A 20,949-nucleotide genomic window follows, 5' to 3' on the forward strand; every position below is an offset into this window, starting at 1 on the left:
TCCACGGCCCTGAGTGATGAGTCCGATGGGACATGCATGGCTGTGCTTCTGAGAGATGCTTGTCCCACCCAGATTCTGAGCCAGGGAGAGGGTCCTGGGGACAGAGTGGTGCCCACATGGCCAAGGAGTACAGGGACAATGTGAGGAGGCACATGGGGTGTTGACCATGGCAGGTGTCGTCCAGGGTTGGCAAGAACCACTGTCCCTATAATGCATGGCTATAGCTGTTCCTTCAGGCCCCCTTTGAGGCCCCCTGTGGAAAGCAGGGGGCTGCTGGGCAAAGGATATTTGGGGAATGGCTGGAGGCTTTGTTGGCTGGCTGAGCTCAAGATCTATAGGAGGTGAGGCCCCAGGCAGTGAGGCCTTATGTAGCTCATCTGCACATACATGTTCATTGTCCACATGGGTGTTCATGGGGCCAAGGGAAGCCGGTGGTCACTTTCCATTGCTGACCATCAGACTGTCTTGGGACTAGACCTCAGTGATCCCTAGGCCTCTTCCCTATAAGTAAGGATCCCCTGGGAGGCATTGCTTCTTTTGGGTGGCCATTGGTCACCAGTAGGAAGCTGTGTCCTCCACAGATGGCCATTCTGTCCCTGTCCTAAGCTGGCTCTTGGGGTCCAAGCCTCCTGCTCCACTCAGCCACATGGAGTACTGAAAGCTGCTGGGTAGTCTGGGTCATGACGTGGCCTTGGAAGGAGATGGGGCAGGGCAGGAATGAGCAGTGGTAGCCTTGTCAGGTTGGGCCATGAACCTAACACTGGGGGCGGGAGTGTGGGGCAGGTTGGTGTTGCCCCGTCCACACAGGACCCATGGGTTCTGCCAGAAGACCCAAACTCCCTGGGCTCACCTTCTCCTCAGGTATGGGACACACCCTCTGCTTGGCAGGCCTGGATCTGTGGACATGCCAGGAATGCCTCATCCCAAATATGAGATGGTTTGAGATCCCACCATCAGCAATTTGCTCTCCTGGATAAGAACTGCCCTCCCTAGATTTTAGGGCACTCCTTTGTTACTCCTCACACACCTCAGTGATCATATGCTTTCATTTTGCAACTTAGATCTAGAATGGGAGGGACACATGGGGCAGTGGTGGGTGGGGGATGTCATGGAGCAGGTGGTGACTGAGGATGGCATCCTGACTGCTCAGGAGGATGACCCCGCTCCTCCAATGTGATTTCCATCCCACTGCATGCATAGGAGCTCAGGCATGTTCCTGCTCCAGGGCACAGACACGGCATACTCTAGTCTCACTGGGTGAGCCCTGGCCCACCCATGGTGATTTGGCGATGGGTCTGACTTAAATTTTTCTGCTGGGCTTCGAGATCTGTGAATCTCTCATCTTATTATGTGGTCTTCTGGCCACACCTCTCTGTTCTGCCAGGAAAGGGGGCAGACTGCCACCCACAAATGCCCAACCCCACAGGGAAGGAGGGGAAAGGCAGCATATGGCCTGACTACTGTGTTAAAGTCTGTTGGGCTCCCCTACATCTGGACTCTATGCCACTCAGTTAGGTAGATCCCTTTAGCTTCCCCTGGTGAGAAAGATGGAGAAGCCCAGAGCCTATACATGGGGCTTGTGAAAAGCACCTTGGACAAATCAATGTCACCATCTGTTTTTATTTAATATGAAAAGAGAATATAGTTTGAATGAGTCATTGGCTCCAACAGACTTTGTGAGATGAGGGTTTCAGCTAGAAGGCAGAATGCCAGGTCTCTGTCCTATTTGGTATGTTGAGGGGGCAAGTTTCTCTGGGGCTTGACATTTTCTCCCACACCCAGGCTTGTGGTCGTGTTCAGAAGTACTGGCAGGGAGGGCATTCCCTCTGCTATCTCTAAGGACAGCCCCCTGTCCTCTGTGATGGGGCCCACAGCCTACCCGGCAAAGGGGTGCAGCCAATGCCTCTCATGGCACAAGTGGACCCTGAGGGCTCCTTGGCTTCTGGGGATAAGTGAAGGGACTTCTTTGTAGGCTCCCCAAAAGTCCAGAGCAGACCCAGGTCTTGCTCAGCAGGGTTGAGAAGCGACTCTGGACTTGGGAGATTGCAACCACAGAACCCCACTAGCTCTAGTTGGCTCAAAGTCCCTGAAACCTGGGGCTCAGCCCACTCAGTCCTGCTGGGGTCCCCCACCAGCCTGGGTGCAGGAGAGGTGTGGTGGTCACGCAGCAGTCTATCCCTCACATTATCCAAAGGCAAAGCCGCAGCTCCCCTTCCTGCCGTGTTTTCACCCCTGATTGTCGCAGGGACTCAGATGGGGCAACAAAGGGATGGCGAGTCAGGCCCGGGGATCTCAGCACAAGCTTTGCTCCGAGCTTCCTTATGGCCTCCCGGAGTCTCCTCCGGTGCTCCTCACTCCAGAGGATACGGCCTCCTCTTGGATGAGGGCAAGTGTCTGCAACTTAGGTACCTGTTTTAGGTGGGGATTATGTCTTCTCTTGGGCAGATCTGATGTCCAGTTTACAAGTGTTTCTAGCACACACACATGTACACACATGCGCGCGCACACACACACACACACACACACACACACACAGGCTCTCCATCCTTTTTCCTTGTCCATCTGACTACATGGTCAACCCTAAGTTTCACTTTCTTTCCTTATAGACTTCATGCACAAATAAAGACTACATTTTTGTTCTTCTCCAGGTTAGCGAACGGGTGGTAAAAGCATGAGCTTTGGAGTCAGACCTTGATACCAATCCTGGACCTGCTTGCTTACTTAAAATTCTCTGGGCCTCAATTTCTTCATCTGTAAAATGGGGATACTAATGGCACCTGCTTCTCAGGGTTAGTGGGAGGATTTTCAGGATGACATTAGACATTTCTACAAGTCTCCTTCTGGGCTGGGTCTTGTCCTCGTCAGAGGAAAAAGGAGTTTGAAATCCAATCAGGGAAGACTAGTGGAAAGAAGCCGTTGCAGCCACACTAAAGGTACGTGCACATGTGAGGAAAGAACACGTGGACAAAGGTGGGGAGTCGGCCTGGGGCCTGGAGAACGGGGGCTCCGGGCAGGACATCTGCCCAGCCCCGGGGCTCACGGGCAGCTGAGCTGGTCAGGAGAGGACACTGAGATCCTGCTCTCCCGCTCACTGATTGTTATCCTTATGAAACACAGATCTGACCGTGGCCCCTCCGGGCTTCCTGCAAAGCCTTGCGAGCCGGCTCCACCTCCGGCACCGGCCTCACTCTCTCCCTCCTCTGCCAGCAGTGGCTCTGTCCTACTCACCAGCCCGGCCAATTCCCTTCTTTGTTTAAAACCCACACCAGATGCCACCACTCCCTGGGGGCTGTCCCTGAACACCTCTTCTACCACAGTTAGGTGCTTTGCCTGTGAGCCGCTAAACCCCATTTGTGTGCTCAGTCTGCTCTCCTGTTCACACTTCTTTACAGGCTCCCCCTGGCAGGCTGTGGGCCTCCTCGAGGCAGAGACTCATCTCATCTAGCGTTTCCGGCCAGACCTGGCACCCAGGAAGGGCTCCTGCTTGTTAGCTGAGCGAAAAGTACCAAATGACTTGGTTTCCCTAAGGTCTGTCCTGTGGCCCCGGGTGAGGTTGTCCACACCGGGGTCGAGGCTGGGGGCTGGGATGGTGTCCTTGCTGGGGCTGGAGTGGTGAACACATTACTGGCCCCAGGACGGAGGTGGAAAGGAGTCCAGCCTGAGCCTCTGGGTCTGCGGGTCCTGGGACAGCCACCCGCCCTTGACAGTGCTCACTGAGACCCTCATAAAGGTAAGGACCAGGATACCATGTTCCACAAACAGACTGTGCCCACTCCCTCTGTTTCTGTAGTGCAGACGCCCGAGAGGGAAGCCCCTGCTTTGGGCTCAGTGGGCAGGGCCCCATTTCTCTCGCTGAGCCGTCCTGGCTGATATACACCAAGTCTCCAGGGTCACAGACTGAAATGGCCTGTTGACGTCAACCGTCCCCTGACCGCGAGAGTGTGAGCTTCTCCAGAATTTTACAAGGCCAGAAAGGAAATCATCTTTCCGTAGCGAGTCCACTTTCCTCCCCACAAGAGGACTCTTTTTGCAGCCATGGGCAGAAATGGTGATGTGCACCAAGGTCAAGTTGAGGGAAGTAAAAGGTTGAAATGGCTGCAAATTAGCATTGTGACCTTCAACCACAGGGGGTCTCTGGGCTTGGCTTCGGCCTTCCCTCCTCCGCTGAGTGCCCTCCTGTATGCCGAAGGAGTCTCCCCGGGCCTCAACCTGTCTGGATTCAGACCCTGCGATGTGGCTGCCTACCAGATGTGTCTACTTGGACATCCTTCAGCTGCTTAATTCATCACTCCCTCAGCTCTGCCATGACATTGGTCCATGGACCCACCTTCCACCCTGTGATCTCACCATTCTCACGTCCTAGGGCTTGCACACGGGAAGCCTTTGCAGGCCCGGCCATGCCCATCCCCTTACCGCCACCTTGGGATGTCAGAGCTGGAAGGAAACCTGGATGTCATTTGAACCAACCTCCTGTTTTACAGATGAGAAATCTCGAGGCCTGAGAGAGAGGACGTGACTTGCCTGGGGTCATAGGACAAGTGGCAGAGTCAGGTGTACAACCCAGGTCTCCTAGCTCCCAGCGGGGTGCCCTCTCCCTTCCAGTGACTGCCTCTTGGCTCTAGCACCCATCAGTTCCGCTTAGGGTCACCGAGGCACATCCCAAGTTCTTTCATCTTCAGGCGAGCATCCCCTGCTCCTGATGACCCCCACATCCTCAGACCAAGCCCAGGGCCCTAGCCCCAGGGGTCAGGGCTTGCCTGCCTATCTCACCCCAGCTCACACCCATCTCTGCGAAGGCTATATTCCCCTCCACACTGCTCATGACAGTCTCTGTCCCAGCTTTTCATTTCAGGAACCCATCCCCTGTCTGGAGCATTCTAGAACATTCTAGAACATTCCTTGTATTCCAGACCATTCCAAGCAACCCACCCCTTGCCTGGAATGTTCTTCCTCTTTCTTTTTGGCCTAAGAAGGCTTCACTACTTTGGGTTCCCACCTAGTGGTGTCCTCTTCTCTGCTGTGTACAAGTTTGGCTTTGCATGTAAGGTCTCTGAAGACACTCAAATGGCTCTTGTGCTCCTCTTGACTGCATCATTCTAGCCCAGGGCTGGGCCATCGCTTAGTACCAACCTGCCCCTGCATCCTGCCCGCTCTGTGCTCTCCAGCTGGTCTGTAGCAGGGACCAAGGCCCTAGGATGCTGGTCACTGCCAGTACCAGAATTTGCCAAGAATGGCAGCACAAAGACCTCCCTTGGCCTGAAGAAGCCACTGAACGTGCCCCTTTACCCCAGAGCTCATGCCCCTGACCCCTGTGCTTGGATAGCGAGAACCCAAGCACCGGGGGCGGGAGACCCAAGCTGTCCATGAGACTGGAAGTCACAAAGAGCCTGCCCCGTCCTGCATGGCTGGGGCCAGTGTGGCTGGGCGGGGCTTGCACGCCGGGCAGCTCAGCTCTAAGTGAAAGGACACAACAGATTGGAAAGGAGGTGCCAGCCAGTGTGCCATCCTGAAACAAAACACAGTCACTCTGGGGTTAGTTGGCAAGTCCAAACACAGCATTGGGAAGCAAGCAGAGGTCCTGTCCTCTCACTCTGAGCCCAGTCCCGGCTCAGCGTCCGCCCCGGAGAGGCTGCAAGGCAAAATGAGCAGCGGCATTAATCTGCTGATGGGTGAGAGAGACAGGAGCGTTACCCTGGGCCGGCCCCCTCGGCTGCTCTCCCTCACTAAGGAGCTAGAAGGTGGCCCCTGACTCGTTTGCGAGGGTATGAAGCAGACAAATTAAAAAAATCAACAAAATGGAAGAAAAAAAAAAAAGATGCTCATGCACCATTAAAACTCATTCAGGTAGAAAGAGCCGGGGCAGAGGGCAGAGGGCAGAGGGCAGGGGAGCAAAGGCTGAGAGAGACCGTGTTTAGGACACACGTGGTCTGTGCTCAGACAACGCCGGTTTAGGCTCAGTGTACAAGTATCAAGGCATGCAGCGTGAATGAGGATTTGGCTACAAGTCTCTTCTCCCCGACTCGAGCTGTGGAAAACGGCACCTTGTGCTCCTCAGCGGGGGACGGTCTGGTCGATGTGCTTTCCTGGCGTTAAGTTCACTATCGACAGCAGTGATGACGGTGCCTGGGACCCCGTGCTCGACCAGTGGGGACAGTGTGCAGTGGTCCCTTAAAGTGGAGCCTACGTGGAGTCTACAGTCCTCCTAATCTCAGGGAGGGCTTGTGAGCCACTGAGAACTCGGGATCCTCGGGGCAGGGCCGGGGTGTCGTCTACTGCTGACAGTGGCCCCCGGTGACCAGCAAAGCTGCGTGGGGCAGGCCGGGGGCAGTGGCTGCTCTGAGGCTGTGTGTGAGAGGGCACTCGGGAGGAGGGGGAGGAGGGGGAGAGATGGCTACTGGCTCTGTGACAGGGAGTCACGCTTCAGGAACCTGCAAGAGAGGGGAGGAGAAAAGCGACACAAAAGCGTCCTACAAAGGAACAGACCCGACCACAGCTGGAAGGAAGGCAAACCTTTGAATCAGGTCCTTGAAATACAAGCTGCAGGAAGCTAGAACATTTTGGTGGACTTCAAACTCTCTGCCTTCAACAACAATTTTCAGGTCTGTAAACGCTTTCGCTCTGCGCTGCTGGTTCAATTCCTTCAACATTTCTGCAGAACAGAGAAGACAGACAGGGCCAGGTTCCCATTAAGAGTTTTTTTTTTTTTTTAATTAAAATTTTTTCTTTCAAGAAGTAGAGAAATAGGAAAATACTTGATACTGTTTCTTGGCAAGACTGGCTCAACACTGACAGTCAAAAGAAGTCACAAACGATGCGTAAACAAGCAGCAATTGGGAGGGGCTACATAACCAAAGGAACAACAACTTTCAAAAGCAAAGGAAAAAAAAAGGAAAGAAAACAAAGAAATAAATAAAAACAAACCGAAACAATACAATACAGAAAAAAAAAATCAAACCCAGAAATTGAAAGGCTGGGGGAAAAGATTCCCATACTGACAATTGGAAACAGAGAATACATTATCACAGACAACTAAAAACTGTTATAAAACTACAGAACGAGTTCTCCAAATGCCAATGAGTGCTGATGTATCTGATACCAAGTAAAGCATGGCATTGTGATGTAAGATGGGCTGGATATGGTTCAAAGGAATAAAAACCACAAAACCTGCAAAAACAGCATCCTTTATGTTAAACGCTCAAGTCAAGGCATGGGGTGAGCTTCTTAGAGAGGGGCCCCAAGAAGGGAGGGGTGGAATGGGGGCCTGGAGAGCACTTCCTTCCATTGCACACTTCCGGAACTGTTGGGGAAGGCCGGCAAGAGGTAGGACCTGTGTGCGCCTCCTCCCGTTTCCTGGGCTGTTCTCTCAGGGTGCCCACCCTCAGCTGGGGCTTCGGCGTGGGGGAGCCTGGCTTACAGCCCCAGCAGGTCCCAAAGTGGCCTCTGGGGCCTTCCCACCCTGACGCACACCTACCTTTGCCTGGTGTCTTGGCCACCTGGGGTTGGTTCAGAGAGTGTCCCGGGCCTGTGGGCTCCAAACCTGGGGATGTCTCCTAGACCCACCTCAAGGCTCAGCAGGGTAAGGAAGAGAGCCCGATGGCTACCCTGATTAGTTTAGAGAAACTCTTTCCCTTGCAAAAGTTAGGGCCTTCAGACGATCAACACTCCCACTGGCCTTGCCTTGCCTGCCTGCCCCCTGGACCCTCTAGCTGCTGGTTGCTGGACATCAGAGGCCCAGATTCTTGGGCCAGAATGACATAGACTGTTGTCAGGAAGGGTTATGTTCTTTGGCAGATGAATACAAGAGGGTGGTCTGCAGAACTGAGCCCTGATTCCAAGTCCCCTACCATCACCCTGAGCCCTCCAGGTCTATGCTGCACCCTGGCTGGTGTTCTGGAATTACTTTCCAAAATGCCCTGCTGCAGAGTAACCAGTCATTTCTGTCCACATGGGCCAGCATTGGCTGTCTGTCAAGATGCGCTCCCGAGCCCAGCTCTGTCCCTGACACCCGTATGTCCTTGGACAAGCCTATGTCTCCACATCTGCAAAATGGGGACAGAGGCTCCCACTCTTTTCCAGAGCCTGGTGAAAATCCCTGAGCTTGAGCTCAGGGGCTTGTGGGCCTTGGTGTCAGGCAAGCCCTTCTTTGTGAGCACATACCAGGCTCTGGTTCTGCTGAAGACCAAGGCAGACAGTGAGAAAGGGGGTCTAAGTTGTGTGGGCAATGCCAACTCACTGACCACCACCAACCCCACATCAGGCGGAGCTGCAGGGTACCTGCATGGGTGTGTGTGGGCCCTCTGGCTGGGGCCTCTGGAAGGCTCCCGTGGGTGCGCTCAGACCTGGACAAGGGAGACCAGCAGGGCCTGAAGCACTAGGTGGAGGGTGTGCAGGGCACCTGTGGGCAGATTGGGAACAAAGGGACGTGATAGGTCGGCAGGTGGGGTCAGACTTCAAGAACCTTGTGAGAGGGCGGCAGCTCAGTCTCGTGGGCACCAGGGAGCCATGGGATTCTGTTCAGGGGAGGGACGGGCTTAGACCTGGGTGCCAGACAAATCGTTCTGGCAGCCGCGTTAGAGGCGGGACAGGGAGTACCGGTGGACGCCCAGAGGCAGGTGGGGGTGAGGGGAAGCCTCAGCCAGGCCCCGGGGAGAACCTGAACTCTGCCTCCTATCAACTGTATGACCTTGGGAACGTGTCTGAAGCCTCAGTTTCTACCTTTGTTGAAGGTTAAATGAGCTAGTCCATGGTAAGCTGTTAGCTGTGGGCCTGGCACATAGTAAATGCCCAAGGGGAGGCAGGCATGATGTTTTTGCTGATGGTGGTGATCACTCCATGATCTAAGTGAGAAGTGACAAAAGCCTGAACTACAATGGGGACAGAAGGACAAAGAAAGACAAGTATTTAGGCTGTGAAACATGGGGATGGGGGAGGGGTCAGTGCTGGAGGGGAAGGGAGGCAGCCAGCACGAGGGCCACTTCCAGGCTTCTGGAGGGACACCAGGAAGGGAGGGGATGGTGACTTCAGTTTGGGGTTGGGGTGAGGGCCTGTGGGACACATCTGGGAGAGGTGCAGGCGGCAAGGCTGTGGGACCCGCAGCCCCAGCTTGTTGCTCGCTCAAGGACACGATGGTGGGGGAGCCTGCAGGGTCGGGCAGGCCTGAGGCTGAACTGCTTGCCTTGGTCACACATCGGCTCCAAGAAGAGCCACCAACTGAATTCATTCCTGAAACATGAGCCTGGTGGGTGACGTCACCTTTTTGAGTGAAGTTGTGTGGGGGTTAGAGAGTTCTGGGCTGGAGTTCTGGGTCCTGGTTCTCATTCCAGCTTTGTCACTAATTGGCTGTGTGACCCTGGGCACATTGCCCCAGCTTTAGGTGCTCACTTCCCTCAAGCACCTAGAAGCACCTGCTCTTGCCTCCCCGTTGGTTGTCACATTGCTGTGAGTGACAGATGCAGCCATGAGCCTGCTGAGTTAACCATGCCCAGGGGGCCAGGAAAACACAGTGGTTACAAAATACCACGCCTCCTGGGCCCGGAGCATTCTGATTGTTTTTGAAAGCTCTGACTTCAAACCAAGGTCCCAGCAAAGATTGCAAGTGCAGCCCCAGTGCTGGCAGGTACCGCCTGCCGCCTCCGGGAATCCTGGACGCATCTGGGAGGTGCTCGGAGATCCAGGTCACCATCGAAATGTAAGCACTTTCTACTCTCACTTTGCGGAAATCTGGATTTAATAGCTGGGCAGGATTACTCAGTTTCAGAAAAATTTTTCAATTTATGAAAGTGCTCACCAGGGGATTCCTTTTCACAGCGGGGCCCCAAGTGCATTCAAAGTATTGATCAGGCAGTGTGTGCTTATTGCTGCCGGCTGAGTGCCCAGCCAGAGAGAGGATGTTTCAGGACATCATGACCCAGGATCCATGGGAGGAAGCCAGCACTGGCTCCAGGCACAAGCTGCCCTCCCACCTACCCCGTGTCTCGGCCAAGGACAACCACTTAATGTACGAGGGTCTTGGAAGAATGTGGGGTCCTGGGGAAGCTTTCCGACCAGCAACGCTGTGCCCAGTTTGGACAGTTTGTGGGCATTGGGGCAGAGCCTGGCAGGGCCTGGGCCTTCGGGGTAGACCCTACAGCACCCCAGCACCCTGCAGAATCTGGCTGCCTCAAGCTCGTGGAGGAGGGGAAGCCTTGACCTAAGGTCCTTCCTTGTTGGCCGATAACAGCGAACTCTTTTCTGGTCTCCTGGGTTTTGGGTGGGATGCCCCAGCTGTGCCTGCAGGACCCCATGCCCTTGCCTGGCCACATAGTGGCTGCGCTGTGCCCTTGGCCTTGGCCCCTCAGTGGGGAACTCCTGGCTGTTCAGATTGCTGGGCAGAAAGCACAGGCCCAGGGGACACTGAATCTTCCTGCTGATTCCTCTCTTCTCCACCCTGACTCTTTCACTGCCTATAAATCTCTGCTGTTGATTCTCTCCTGGCCTCAGGAACACCTGGGTGTCTGAGCCACTACCCTCTTTCACCTGGGTTAGGGCAGCAGCCCCCAAGGATGTCTTGGCTGTTGTCGGCCCTAAGCCCCCTCCACTCAGCAACCTGGCCATCCATCCGGCTTAAATAAAGTCTTCAAGGCCATCTGTGACATGGCCCGCCTCCTCTACTCCTCACTGAAGCTTTCTTGTACCCCAGGCATGTCCCCTGCCAGCCTTCACCCTTCTCGGGGCCCTCCGCCTCAATCTCTCTTCCTCCCTTCTTCTGGCTAATGATCATTTTGACCTGCAATACCAGTTAAGGTGTTACTGTGTCCCAGGTGTCTGCCTCTTTCCCCTTCTTCTCCCACATCCCGCTGCCCTCTGCCCTCCTCCATGCTCCCAAAGCATCCTGTGCTTACTTCTTTAGAGCACGCTGTACATTGTAATTATTTATTTACGTGTATGTCTCCCGCACTAGACTGTAACTTATTTATATGTTTATCTTCAACATTTATCATGGGGCCATGGCACAACCATACAACTTGTGTGGTAGATGGCAAAAATTCTTTGCCTCCCCTCCCATCAAGGGGTGGAGTTCGTCTCCCCACCCTCTGAATTTTGATGGGCCTTGTGACTTGCTTTGACCAGAGAATGTGGTTGCAAGGACATTATGTGAGTGTGAACCAGAGCCTCAAAAACTTTGCTTGTTTTTGCTCACTCTCTTGGGACCCCTGCCACTACCACATGAACAAGCCTGAGTGAGTCTTTTGGAGGATAAAAGGCCATGTGGAGCAGAGAGGAGCCATTCACACCGGCCAGCTCCCACCAAAATCGGCTGAGCCTCACCTAGATCAGCTGAGCCTAGCCCAAACTGCAGACCAGAATCATAATTTAAATCAATGGTTGTTGTTTTAAGCCACTAAATCTTAGAAGTGTTTGTTACACAGCAAGAGCCAACTGATCCAGAAAGCATGAATAAATGATGGAACTCAAGTGCTTATAAAACTTCTGTGTCGGTTTCTCCTCTACTGGTGGAATTTGAAGATAATTCTTTTTTTTTTTTTTTAATTGCAGTAAAATTTACCATTGTAACTATTTTAAGTGTACAGGTCGGTAGTGTTAAGCACGTTTATGGTGCTGTGCAGTCAATCTCTAGAATGCTTCATCTTGCAAAACTGAAACTCTGTACCCATTCAATAACCACTTCCCATGCCCCTCTTCCCCAGCTCTTGGCAGTGACCATGATACTTTCTGTCTCTACGAATTTGACTACTCTAGGTACCTCATATGAGGGGAATCATGCAGTATTTGCCTTTTTGTGGCTAGCTTATTTAACTTCATATAATACCCTCAAGGTTCATCCACGTTGTAGCATGTGTCAGAATTTCCTTCCTTTTTAAAGCTGAATGCAATTCTGTTATGTGTGTGTACCACAGTTTGCTTATCTGTTCATTTATTTGTCAGTAGACACGTGGATGGCTTCCACCTTTTGGTTACTATGAACAGTGCCGCTGTGAGGCTAATTCTTAACACTCAGTGATGGACATCTCTAAATACCCCATCTCAAAGCCCGTTATAAGTGGTGGGATAAACTGACTCTGTGGACCTGGCAGCAAGTGGCATCCAAGAGAAAGGGGACACTGGGGAGGGTCAGCCTGGCCCCGATGCTTTGTTTAGAGAAGAGGGAGGCTGCAAACAGAACCAAGCCTGGAGATGACACTGCAGCCAAGCTTTTGCATATTTTTTATCAAATACACGAGTTATTTGTCAGAGACTAATGGGCTCATTCCAGCTGGACTAGAAGGGCTGTCTGAGGTGGTAATAAAGAAGAAGAGGTGTCAAATATTAAAAGGCAACGCATTTCAGTGGCTTTGCAGCAGAGAAGTCCATTAAATCAGAGCCCCGAGAAAGGTTGTACAGTCAAATAATTTTTTTCAGAGCTCAAGAAAGAACCCAGCTATGTGATAAATGCTCCTGATTCCAATGGTATTTATGACACATATTTGATAAAGGACTTAAAAAAATTATAAACTCAGAGCAGTTGTGAAATATACTGAGAAAGCCCAGCAAAGATTGTGCCATGCATGCCCAGAGGATAATTCATCCAGGAGTGAAGGAGCCCAGCATGTTCAGATACTATGGGGACAAGTGGTGGCTTTACACAAACAGAGCAAACCCGTTGCTGACAGGCTCCCAAGCTGAATGCTGTCCTTCTTCCTCCCTCATTCCCTGACTGATCACATATACACATCTCCTTTTCCAAAGAACAGCTCAGAATCGACCTTGAGGGCCAGCTGGGCTCCAGCCTCTTGGACAGGAGAAAACCACCTGCAGACCACACACCCGACCCGAGTTGGAGGGGCGTTCCTTTACCAGGGAGTCACACCAGCCCCAGCCCAGGGCCTAACAGCCTTACATATAGGCAAGCCCTCCCTGGAAAAGGGGCCTTCTAGAGAAGAGAGGTGTGAAAGGCTCAGACTTCTTGCCTGACCTAGAGTTATAGGGAGGAGACCTTCTGGTTATCTTGTTGTCCAAATGGAAATTCCTGCCATTTACCAGAAAGGGATAAAGCCCTAAGAACAGTCACTGCCTCTCACCAGCCTGCCTTTTCCAAGTTGTCCAATGCTGGGAGACAAGACCTATTTCTCAAGCGGTGAAATTTGGCACCGAGGGGCCTTTCCGTCCCTACAGCCCCTGCCCCAGGGCTAAGAACTAGAGGGTGCTTGATATGCATTTGTTGGGCAGAACTGAGAGTTACCTTCCAGTTGGAGCATTCTCAGGCCCTCCAAGATGTTATAAAAGTCATTTAAGTTTTTCTCCTTAAAATGAGAAAAAAAAAAACCCTCATAAAACTGCACAGGTGAGGACCAACCCCTGGCTGAGCAGGGGTCAGTGGGCAAACCCCGAGGCTGCAGTTGGAGGAAGTGCCCTAGTCAGGTGGACACTGGCAGGCATTAGTCCTTCCTGCCTCCAGAAAGGTAGCTTTCACCTGGCTCCTGCTTTGAGGATGAAGGCCTAGGGGATGATGGGAATACTCTGAACATGATGAACATGTCATAGAGGGTCAGGGCTGAGAGACCCCACGGGAAGTCCAGAGCTTAGGAGAGTCAGGTAAGAAATGAGGTCAAGACCGATGTTCAGAAGGCTCTGCAGGAGCCAGGACTCTAGGCAGATGTACTGGAGCCAGGATGGGGGAATGTGCAGTTAATTAAGCACCCAGGCAAGTCAAGTCAGGACCCTGAAGAGCTTCGTGGGGAACAGAAGCCTGAAGGTGGGGTTTGCAAATGCCAGGGAAGCCATAGCAGATGGGCAAGGAAAAGCCAGGAGGTCAGAGACTTGGAGGGAAGGTGGCCATACAGTCCCTCTGTGAAACCAGAGCCCCCCCCCCCCCCCAGTGGCTAGAAGTTGGCACCAGGGAGGTAGGTGCCCCGAGAGGCCTTGGTTCTCAGGACCAGGTGAGGATGAGACTTGTGTCTGGCCCCAGGGAGAGAGTTGAATCTGTTGTCTGGGATGGGGAAGGGGAGCTTACCCCTCCCTCTGTGCTCTCATAATGTGTTGTGCCTTTGTGAAATAGTGTTCTGCCTATAGCATATTTAGAGACTTTGCTTCTTTTCCATTGGAGGGTAGATTTATGGAAGGTCGTGGTGGCTCTTGGCTAGAAGGACTAGAATCCAGAGGCCAGGACAGATAGTTGGGCCAAGTGAGAGAACCATGTTCAGCACCTCGGAGAGCTCCAGGTGTCCAGGGGTCAGGGCACAAAGTGGAGAGGGCGCTAGAGAGGTTGGGGGTGCTCTGGAGCAGACAATTAAGTCCATAGCTGAATAAGGCTGAGGCATGGACATCCCTTTTCATAGGCAGACTCTGGGGGCTTCAGACACATTGTGTCTGTCTGACCCACTTGTTTACTCATTCAACAGGTGGACTGGGAACGGGGCTGGGGGTGGGGTCCCCGGGACACATGTGAATGGAAATAATCACAGACCAGAGGAGCTTTAACAGGGGATGCACTAACTGACTGTGATGCCAAGTGTGGGGCAAGCACCGGGTAGAGGAAGCTCAGAGGAAGGACTGTTGGCTGGCTCAGTGGAACTCAGGGAGGCTTGGGTGTGGGGGGTGGTCTTTAAGAAAATACTGGAAAGATGTGTAGCAGCCAACCAGGTGGGTTGGAGGGGCAGGGTGTGAACCATATGCACATGTATGTGTATGTCTGAGTGTGTGATATATGTAAGCATGTGGACACGAACATATAGTATGTGTGAACATGTGGTTGTATATGAGCATGTATGTACATATTTGAGTGTGTGTGTGTGTGTGTGTGTGTGTGTAGTATAAGAGGCAGGCCCGTAGTAGATGGTGAAAGAAACAAACCCATTGTGGTATTTAACCCACAGGAGACTGGGGGCCATTCATGAATTTTATGAGATAGGGTGAGACAGGTTTGTCTCTTACACTCAAAAAAGTCTGCTCAGAGTCAACCACCAATGGCCCCACCCCCACACCCCCACACTCTGCCCCCACCCCTGGCCTTTCTACATCATCAGGCCCTTCCTTTCTGCCATTCCAACCCATCCTGATGCCCTTTTTCTGAATTTACAAGGTACAGGGCACTGGGCCAGGAGCTGGGGTGGAGGAGGGAGCTAAAGACGAGTCGGGGCAATAGATGAGTGAGACAGTCCCTGTCCCAGAGGACAGTGCAGCTCAGTGGGGACACAGGTGCTATATAAATGGTCAGTGGTGGTGCTGAAGGCCTTCTGAGGAGGGAGAGATGAGGGGCCTTGGTGGGGGGGGGCTGAGTGAGATGACCAGGAAGTGCAGGGGGTGTTGGGTGACCACTAGCTTTGTCACCGGTGGAGAACTAAATGCACGTGACAAAGGGTATTCGTCTTAATTTACTAGTTCATAGTCTAATACACATTTACATTTACCTACTATGTGTCAGGACCCGGACTATGAATAGAAGACCAGCTTCCATCCTCAAGTTGCTCACAGTCTGATGGGGGAGGTAGATGCTGCAGTAGACAGAGGTCATTTTGGCTGCTTGGCACGGGAACCCCCTTCTGTTGAGGAGAACCCAAGATGTGCGGGGAACTGGGTCCTGTGCATGAGTCCAGCAGAGGCAGCTTCCTGGCAGCTGGCATGTAGACATGAGACCTGGGCTCGGCCTGTCTGATGCTAACGCCTGGACTGTGACGTTCCAGTGTGGCATGCAGAGCCAGCCGGGATGACTATGGTGGCTGTGGTGAACTGGCGGGGCCGACGGCGCAGTGGTGCTTGAGCCCCCCGGGGGAGGGAGACTGCCAGTGCAGGGTCCCAAGCATCCTGATCCCGGGACGGATCTTCCGGTGCTGCCCCAATTCCCAGCCTCAGATTAATGCCTGTTCTGTTTAATTCTCAGAGCTGTAGTGTGTGTTTGGTGTCTCACCACCCTGAGTAGTGCAGACACGGAATGCATCTGTGTTACATTGTGTCATACGCAGGGTGACAGACACTCCTTGTAGCAAAGCCTGCTTGGAGCACTGGGGGAGCACAGGGTGGGAGTGGAGGAGGGAAGGCCCGCAGGGATAGGGGACTTGGCTTGGTCTTGGGATGTGAGTGGGACTTGTTAAAGGTGGACAGGAGGGCATTTTTGTTAGCAGTCTGCCTGTGCAGAGGCCCAAGTTGCACATCAGCACACTCCAGAGGTGATGGGCAGTAAGGTACAGCCGGAGCCAGGGTGGGGGCAGAGCTGAGGCTGGAGTGCAGGCAGAGGTCCCCATGACAGGCTATAGATTGCAGGCCTTTGAGAAAAATTCAGAAAAGTCACCCAGTTCACCTGGAGTATAAAGAGGTGGGATGGATGGAGAGCAAACATCTGGAGAAAGCGAGACCCTGCCCCCAGGGGCTGCTGGGGTCAGGCAGGTGAGCAGTGAGGGTGAGGCCTGGCCTTTAGCCTGGAAAACCGTGGAAGGGGCTCTGAGCTCCAATGGGGAGGTCTTTGAGAGTCCACGTAGGGCTGGGGTGGAGGGAAGGATTTTCTGAGCACTGTGTCTGTCTTGAGCCCCCCACCCTCACCCCCCGCAGCCAGCCTCCCACTTGGCCCAGGGCAAGGCATTCAGAAAACAGGTGCTGGTTGCTGCCTCTCTCCCCTGCAGCATCGTGGAAGTGCCCCTCAAACTGATGGGTCCCCAGGCTTTGCCTCGCAGGCTGTGAGTACAGAGGCCCTTCTCCGATGAGAAGCCACCAACCAGCCTGTGGTCTATCCTTGGCTGTTACCATTTTATAGCTTTCTATTTTACCACTCACTATTTTAGGGGCAAGACGTCAGATTTCCAAATACATATGCAAATCTGTGGCTGGCCCCTGCCAGAGAATTGAATAAAGATGTATGCTGAATGGAGCCGTGCTGTGTGTGCCCTCAGACAGGTATAAACTCTAGGTATCTCTGCCTAGAAGACAGAGCTCAGCTAAGGCAGTCAGGGAACTGACAGTCACCACCACACCCTCCAACACAGCCCAGCCCCCCAGGTGGAGAAGATGGGGCTCTAGGTGCAGAGCCTGAAAATTCGTCATCACGCTTATCTGGTTTCTTCATCTGGGGTGAAAGTGGAGAGTGCTCGCTACCCTCCTTTCCTGGCCAGTGGGTGGCCGTGGGTGGCTGTGGCAGGGGAGGCCCATAGGGAGCCCTGCTTCGCTCCTTCACTGCCCGGGATTTCCAGAGGGGCTGGGCTCTTTCCCCTCGACTGGCCATCACGACCACCCCCATACTCTTTCCATCCAGAGGCCCTGGCTGAGCTGTCTTCCACCGGGTTCCTGCAAAGCCTGGGTGAGATAGCTGTCTGTGTGGATAGCGCGGGGGAAGAGCCCGAGTGAGGGACCCCAGAGCTTCTGCACCCATCACTGCAGACCCAGGAAAATAGAAGAGCAACAAAAACCCAGAGGAGGAAATGGTATCTCAAATAAAGGCGAAGATCCCAGCAACAAGACACAACCTCGAAGTCTCAATTCTCATGGGCATTGTTCCACAGAACCTTGCTTTGTTGCGAGCGTCCTAAAGACTTAATCCCTGAAAGGTCCAGTCAGCTAGGGCTTTGGTAAAGTCAGCCACCTGCCCCAGGAAGGGACAGGATGGCAAAGAGAAGGGGTGGCAGGAGGTACTGGGAGGAGGAGATGGGGGGCAGGCAGTAGAGAGATACAAGAAGTAGGGGAAACACAGCCCTCCTCGACCTGCTTTAGCAAAAGCCAGTGTTTCCCAAGGATCCTGAGAGTATAGTCCCAGCAAATAAATCAATCGTTTCAAAGGATTTGCAAGAATTAGTGAACCAGAGCTGGGAGTACAATCAGTTCGGTTACCCAGGTAAAGAGGGAAATGAAACGGAAACCCCAGGTGCCAGGGGCTAATGGCAACTCAGAGCACTTAGAATACATCACAGGAGAAGGGAGTTCATAGCCAGAGAGTCCCTGGGGTGAGGATGTGGGGGAGGAGCGTGTGCAGCCCTGCGTGTGTGTGTTTGTAGGGCATAGGGACCACACTTGTGCCCTCCAGTCTCTGGGAAGGGGTGTCCCTCCATGGCTGTTTGCCCCAGGGTCTCCATCTGTGCCCACCCCTCCTGCCGGGCCTGGCCAGTGTCAGGTCTGGGGCAACACATTGCCTCCTGTCATTTCAGGAGAGGTGAGAGCCTAGGAGTCATTGCAGTTTTTCATATTGCTAATGGTCTTTAATACAAGCAATCACCATGACCATTGTAGGAAAATTAGAAAATAAGCAAAAAAAGAAGAAAGTGGGGTTTGTCCTCCAGGGGACCAGGTGCCAGCTTCAGGCCCTGGCACAGAGTCGGAGAGTCAGGTCTGCCTTAAAGCCAGCCTAGGTGTCTTTGGCCACTTGCCAAGAAACCATGACCACTGGGGAGGAACCAGCCCCTGGTCCACTGCTGGTAACCCCGTCTACCCGTCATGGTGGCCTGCACATCTGCCTGTCTTACTGACCGGCAATGTCCTTGGCACCCACCAGCTTGTGGGGGAGGCACCCCAGGCCTGGTCCCAGGAGGTTCCTGGAAGGGTCAACAGGTGGCCTCTGACATCCTTCCTACCCATGCCCCTTCAACTTCATCTCCTGTTTGCCAGCTCAGGCCTCTCCCTTGCTAATCCCTCCATCCTAGGTCTGTGATCCTTGCCTGTGAATCCTGTCTCTGGTTAGACTGAGAGCTCTGAGGTGGTAGAGATGCCACCTTTCACCTCCCTGATTCCCAGAGCCTTGCGCAGCCTTGGGTGCCCACGGAACCTGTCCTGGGGTGGCCCGCAGATGCCGCCAGATGGGTCTACAGTCCTCTGTGATGGCACAAAATCTGGAGGAGAGTCCTCCTTGGCCCCAGCTCCAGCCTCCAGCTCCAGACCCAGGGCTGGGGAAGGCAATGCTGGACTTGACTCAGGAGCTGTCCCTGTACCTGTGTGCTGTGGCCCTCCTGCCCAACTCTGTCTTGGTGGTAAATACTGGGGTCCGTTGGGTGCCACAGCTCCTTTTAGGAACAGAAGCCATCTCCAGGCTCCCTGGAGCTTCTACAAGTCTACTGCGGTGGCCACTCTGGCTCCCACTTGGGGTGAGTATTGCCTCTTGTGGGTGGAGGTGAGAATCTCAATGGAATGAGAGGGTCCGGGTGGGTAGCTACAGACCCCAGGGGACTGCAACCAGGGCCTGGGGCAGGTGAGAAGGCTTTCCCCAGCACAGCTGACCTGGGGTTGGGAAGGGTCTGCAAACCAAACCACAGGGCTCCCAGAGGCTCCAGGAATGACCCCATGTGTTCCAGCAAAGGTGGATCTAGGAGAGGACTGGGCTGGGCCACCCTGACTGCCATCAGAAGTTGCTCTCTCTGTTCCCACCTGCCCCCTGAGGTTGTGAAACCAACACTTCCCTCCTTGCTCACCTCTGCAGGGCAAGATGTGGCTGTGACTGTCTCCTGTTAGCAGGCCTATATCGTCTACCCTGAGCAGTACGTATTAATGGGGTCCATCTCTACAGCAGCAGGAGACAGGGCTTCTCATTTCCCTGAGAGGCACTGGGGAGCGGAACACAGTGGACTTTGATCACTGCTCAGAAAAGCTCTCAAATGCAGAGCCTGGATCTGGCTGGTCTCTGTACCCCAGTGCTTGGCATAGCGATGGAGGGAATGAATGAATAGTTGCTGGATGGGAGAAGGTGCTGTGGAACACGAGGCACTGAGCTGGGTCCTGAATGGACGGGATTTGAGCCAACAGCTGTGGAGGAAGGGCTGTCCCCAGAGCGATGGCAGAAGCAAAGTCACAGATGCAGGGACCGGAGACTCAAGAGGGCGCTGGGATGGGTGGACAGGTGGAGTGATGTCATGAAGCAGGGACAACAAGAGGCTGGAGAGTGGCAGAACCCTGGGAGGCAACCACACTGAAGGACGTTAGGCATTTCCACACCTCCAGCATTTCTCTTTGCCCAGGCAGCGCCCATCAGGGAGGGGAAAGCCTGCAAACCCTAGGACTTGGCCTTCTCCCCAACCCTGAGAGAGGAAGGGAGGGACGTGGATGGGGTCTGGCGGGCTTGCTCCAGAACACACGGCCTCCCTCTCATAAGTGCTTACTTTCCAGGCCTCTGGAAGTCATTGGAAGGACAGGGAACCCTGTGCCTCAGACAGAACAGACCCTGGGTACCCCCTGAAGCACTCACGTCTCCTAGGGGCTGGCCAGAGCTCCAGGTGGAGTCCAGGGTGACCTGGGAGGCCGGGCCAGGAGGAGCAGTCAGGTCTCCAGATGCTCTAGTTCTGCATGGGATGACATAGTACAGGGATGGTGTTGACGAAGAAGGGCACAGAGACATTTTACCGGAAGCCTGTTTTGCCTCCCTGGCACATCACATGCCTCACCGCACTTAAGGTGTTAGTATATGTGGGAGGTGAGGGAGGTGCCCAGTGTCTCCAGCTGGAGGTTGAGGCTGCTTTGATCTGACACGGGCCCTGTCCTAAGGCATCAGTTCCCAACCTGGGTACTCACCCCAAGCATTCAAAAGAAACCCTTATATACGGGTTGCCTGGGTGGCTCAGTCGGTTAAGCATCTGACTCTTGATTTTGGCTCAGGTCATGATCTTGAGGTTCACGGGTTTCAGCCCCACAGTGGGCTCTGCACTGATAGTGCAAAGCCTGCTTGGGATTCTCTCTCTCTCCCTCTCTCTCTGCCCCCCCCCCCAAAATAAATAAACTTTAAAAAACGTATATTTTAAAAATACCTTATATTTCTGCCCCATCCCCAGAGGTTATATCCAACACTATGGGGGACAATCTAGTCACCAGGATTTCTAAAACCTCCCTAGAAAATTTTAATGTGCAGCTAAGTTTGAGAATTTCTCATCTTATGCCCCAGTGCTGTTGTTGTTTTTTGCCTTTTTTGTTCTCATTCCTAAAGTGTCCAGATCTGTGCTCAGAGCTCAAATAAATTTACTGAAAAAAATAAAATAAAATTAAGGAACAACAGCTCAAAGAGCCAGCAATTTA

At 53.4% G+C, this 20,949-nt stretch overlaps 1 protein-coding gene across 1 annotated transcript in view; it reads right to left on the reverse strand.

The window, feature by feature from the left end:
- Positions 1-20,949, reverse strand: part of KLHL29 (kelch like family member 29) — a 144,512-nt gene that overhangs the window by 15,763 nt on the left and 107,800 nt on the right. Inside the window, exon 4 of the mRNA XM_042933582.1 lies at positions 6,511-6,649. Coding sequence (XP_042789516.1) covers positions 6,511-6,649 — 139 coding nt within the window. The remainder of the gene's footprint in view (positions 1-6,510; positions 6,650-20,949) is intronic.

The sequence above is a fragment of the Panthera leo genome, chromosome A3 (genome assembly GCF_018350215.1).
Source record: "Panthera leo isolate Ple1 chromosome A3, P.leo_Ple1_pat1.1, whole genome shotgun sequence".
Taxonomy (NCBI): domain Eukaryota; kingdom Metazoa; phylum Chordata; class Mammalia; order Carnivora; family Felidae; genus Panthera; species Panthera leo.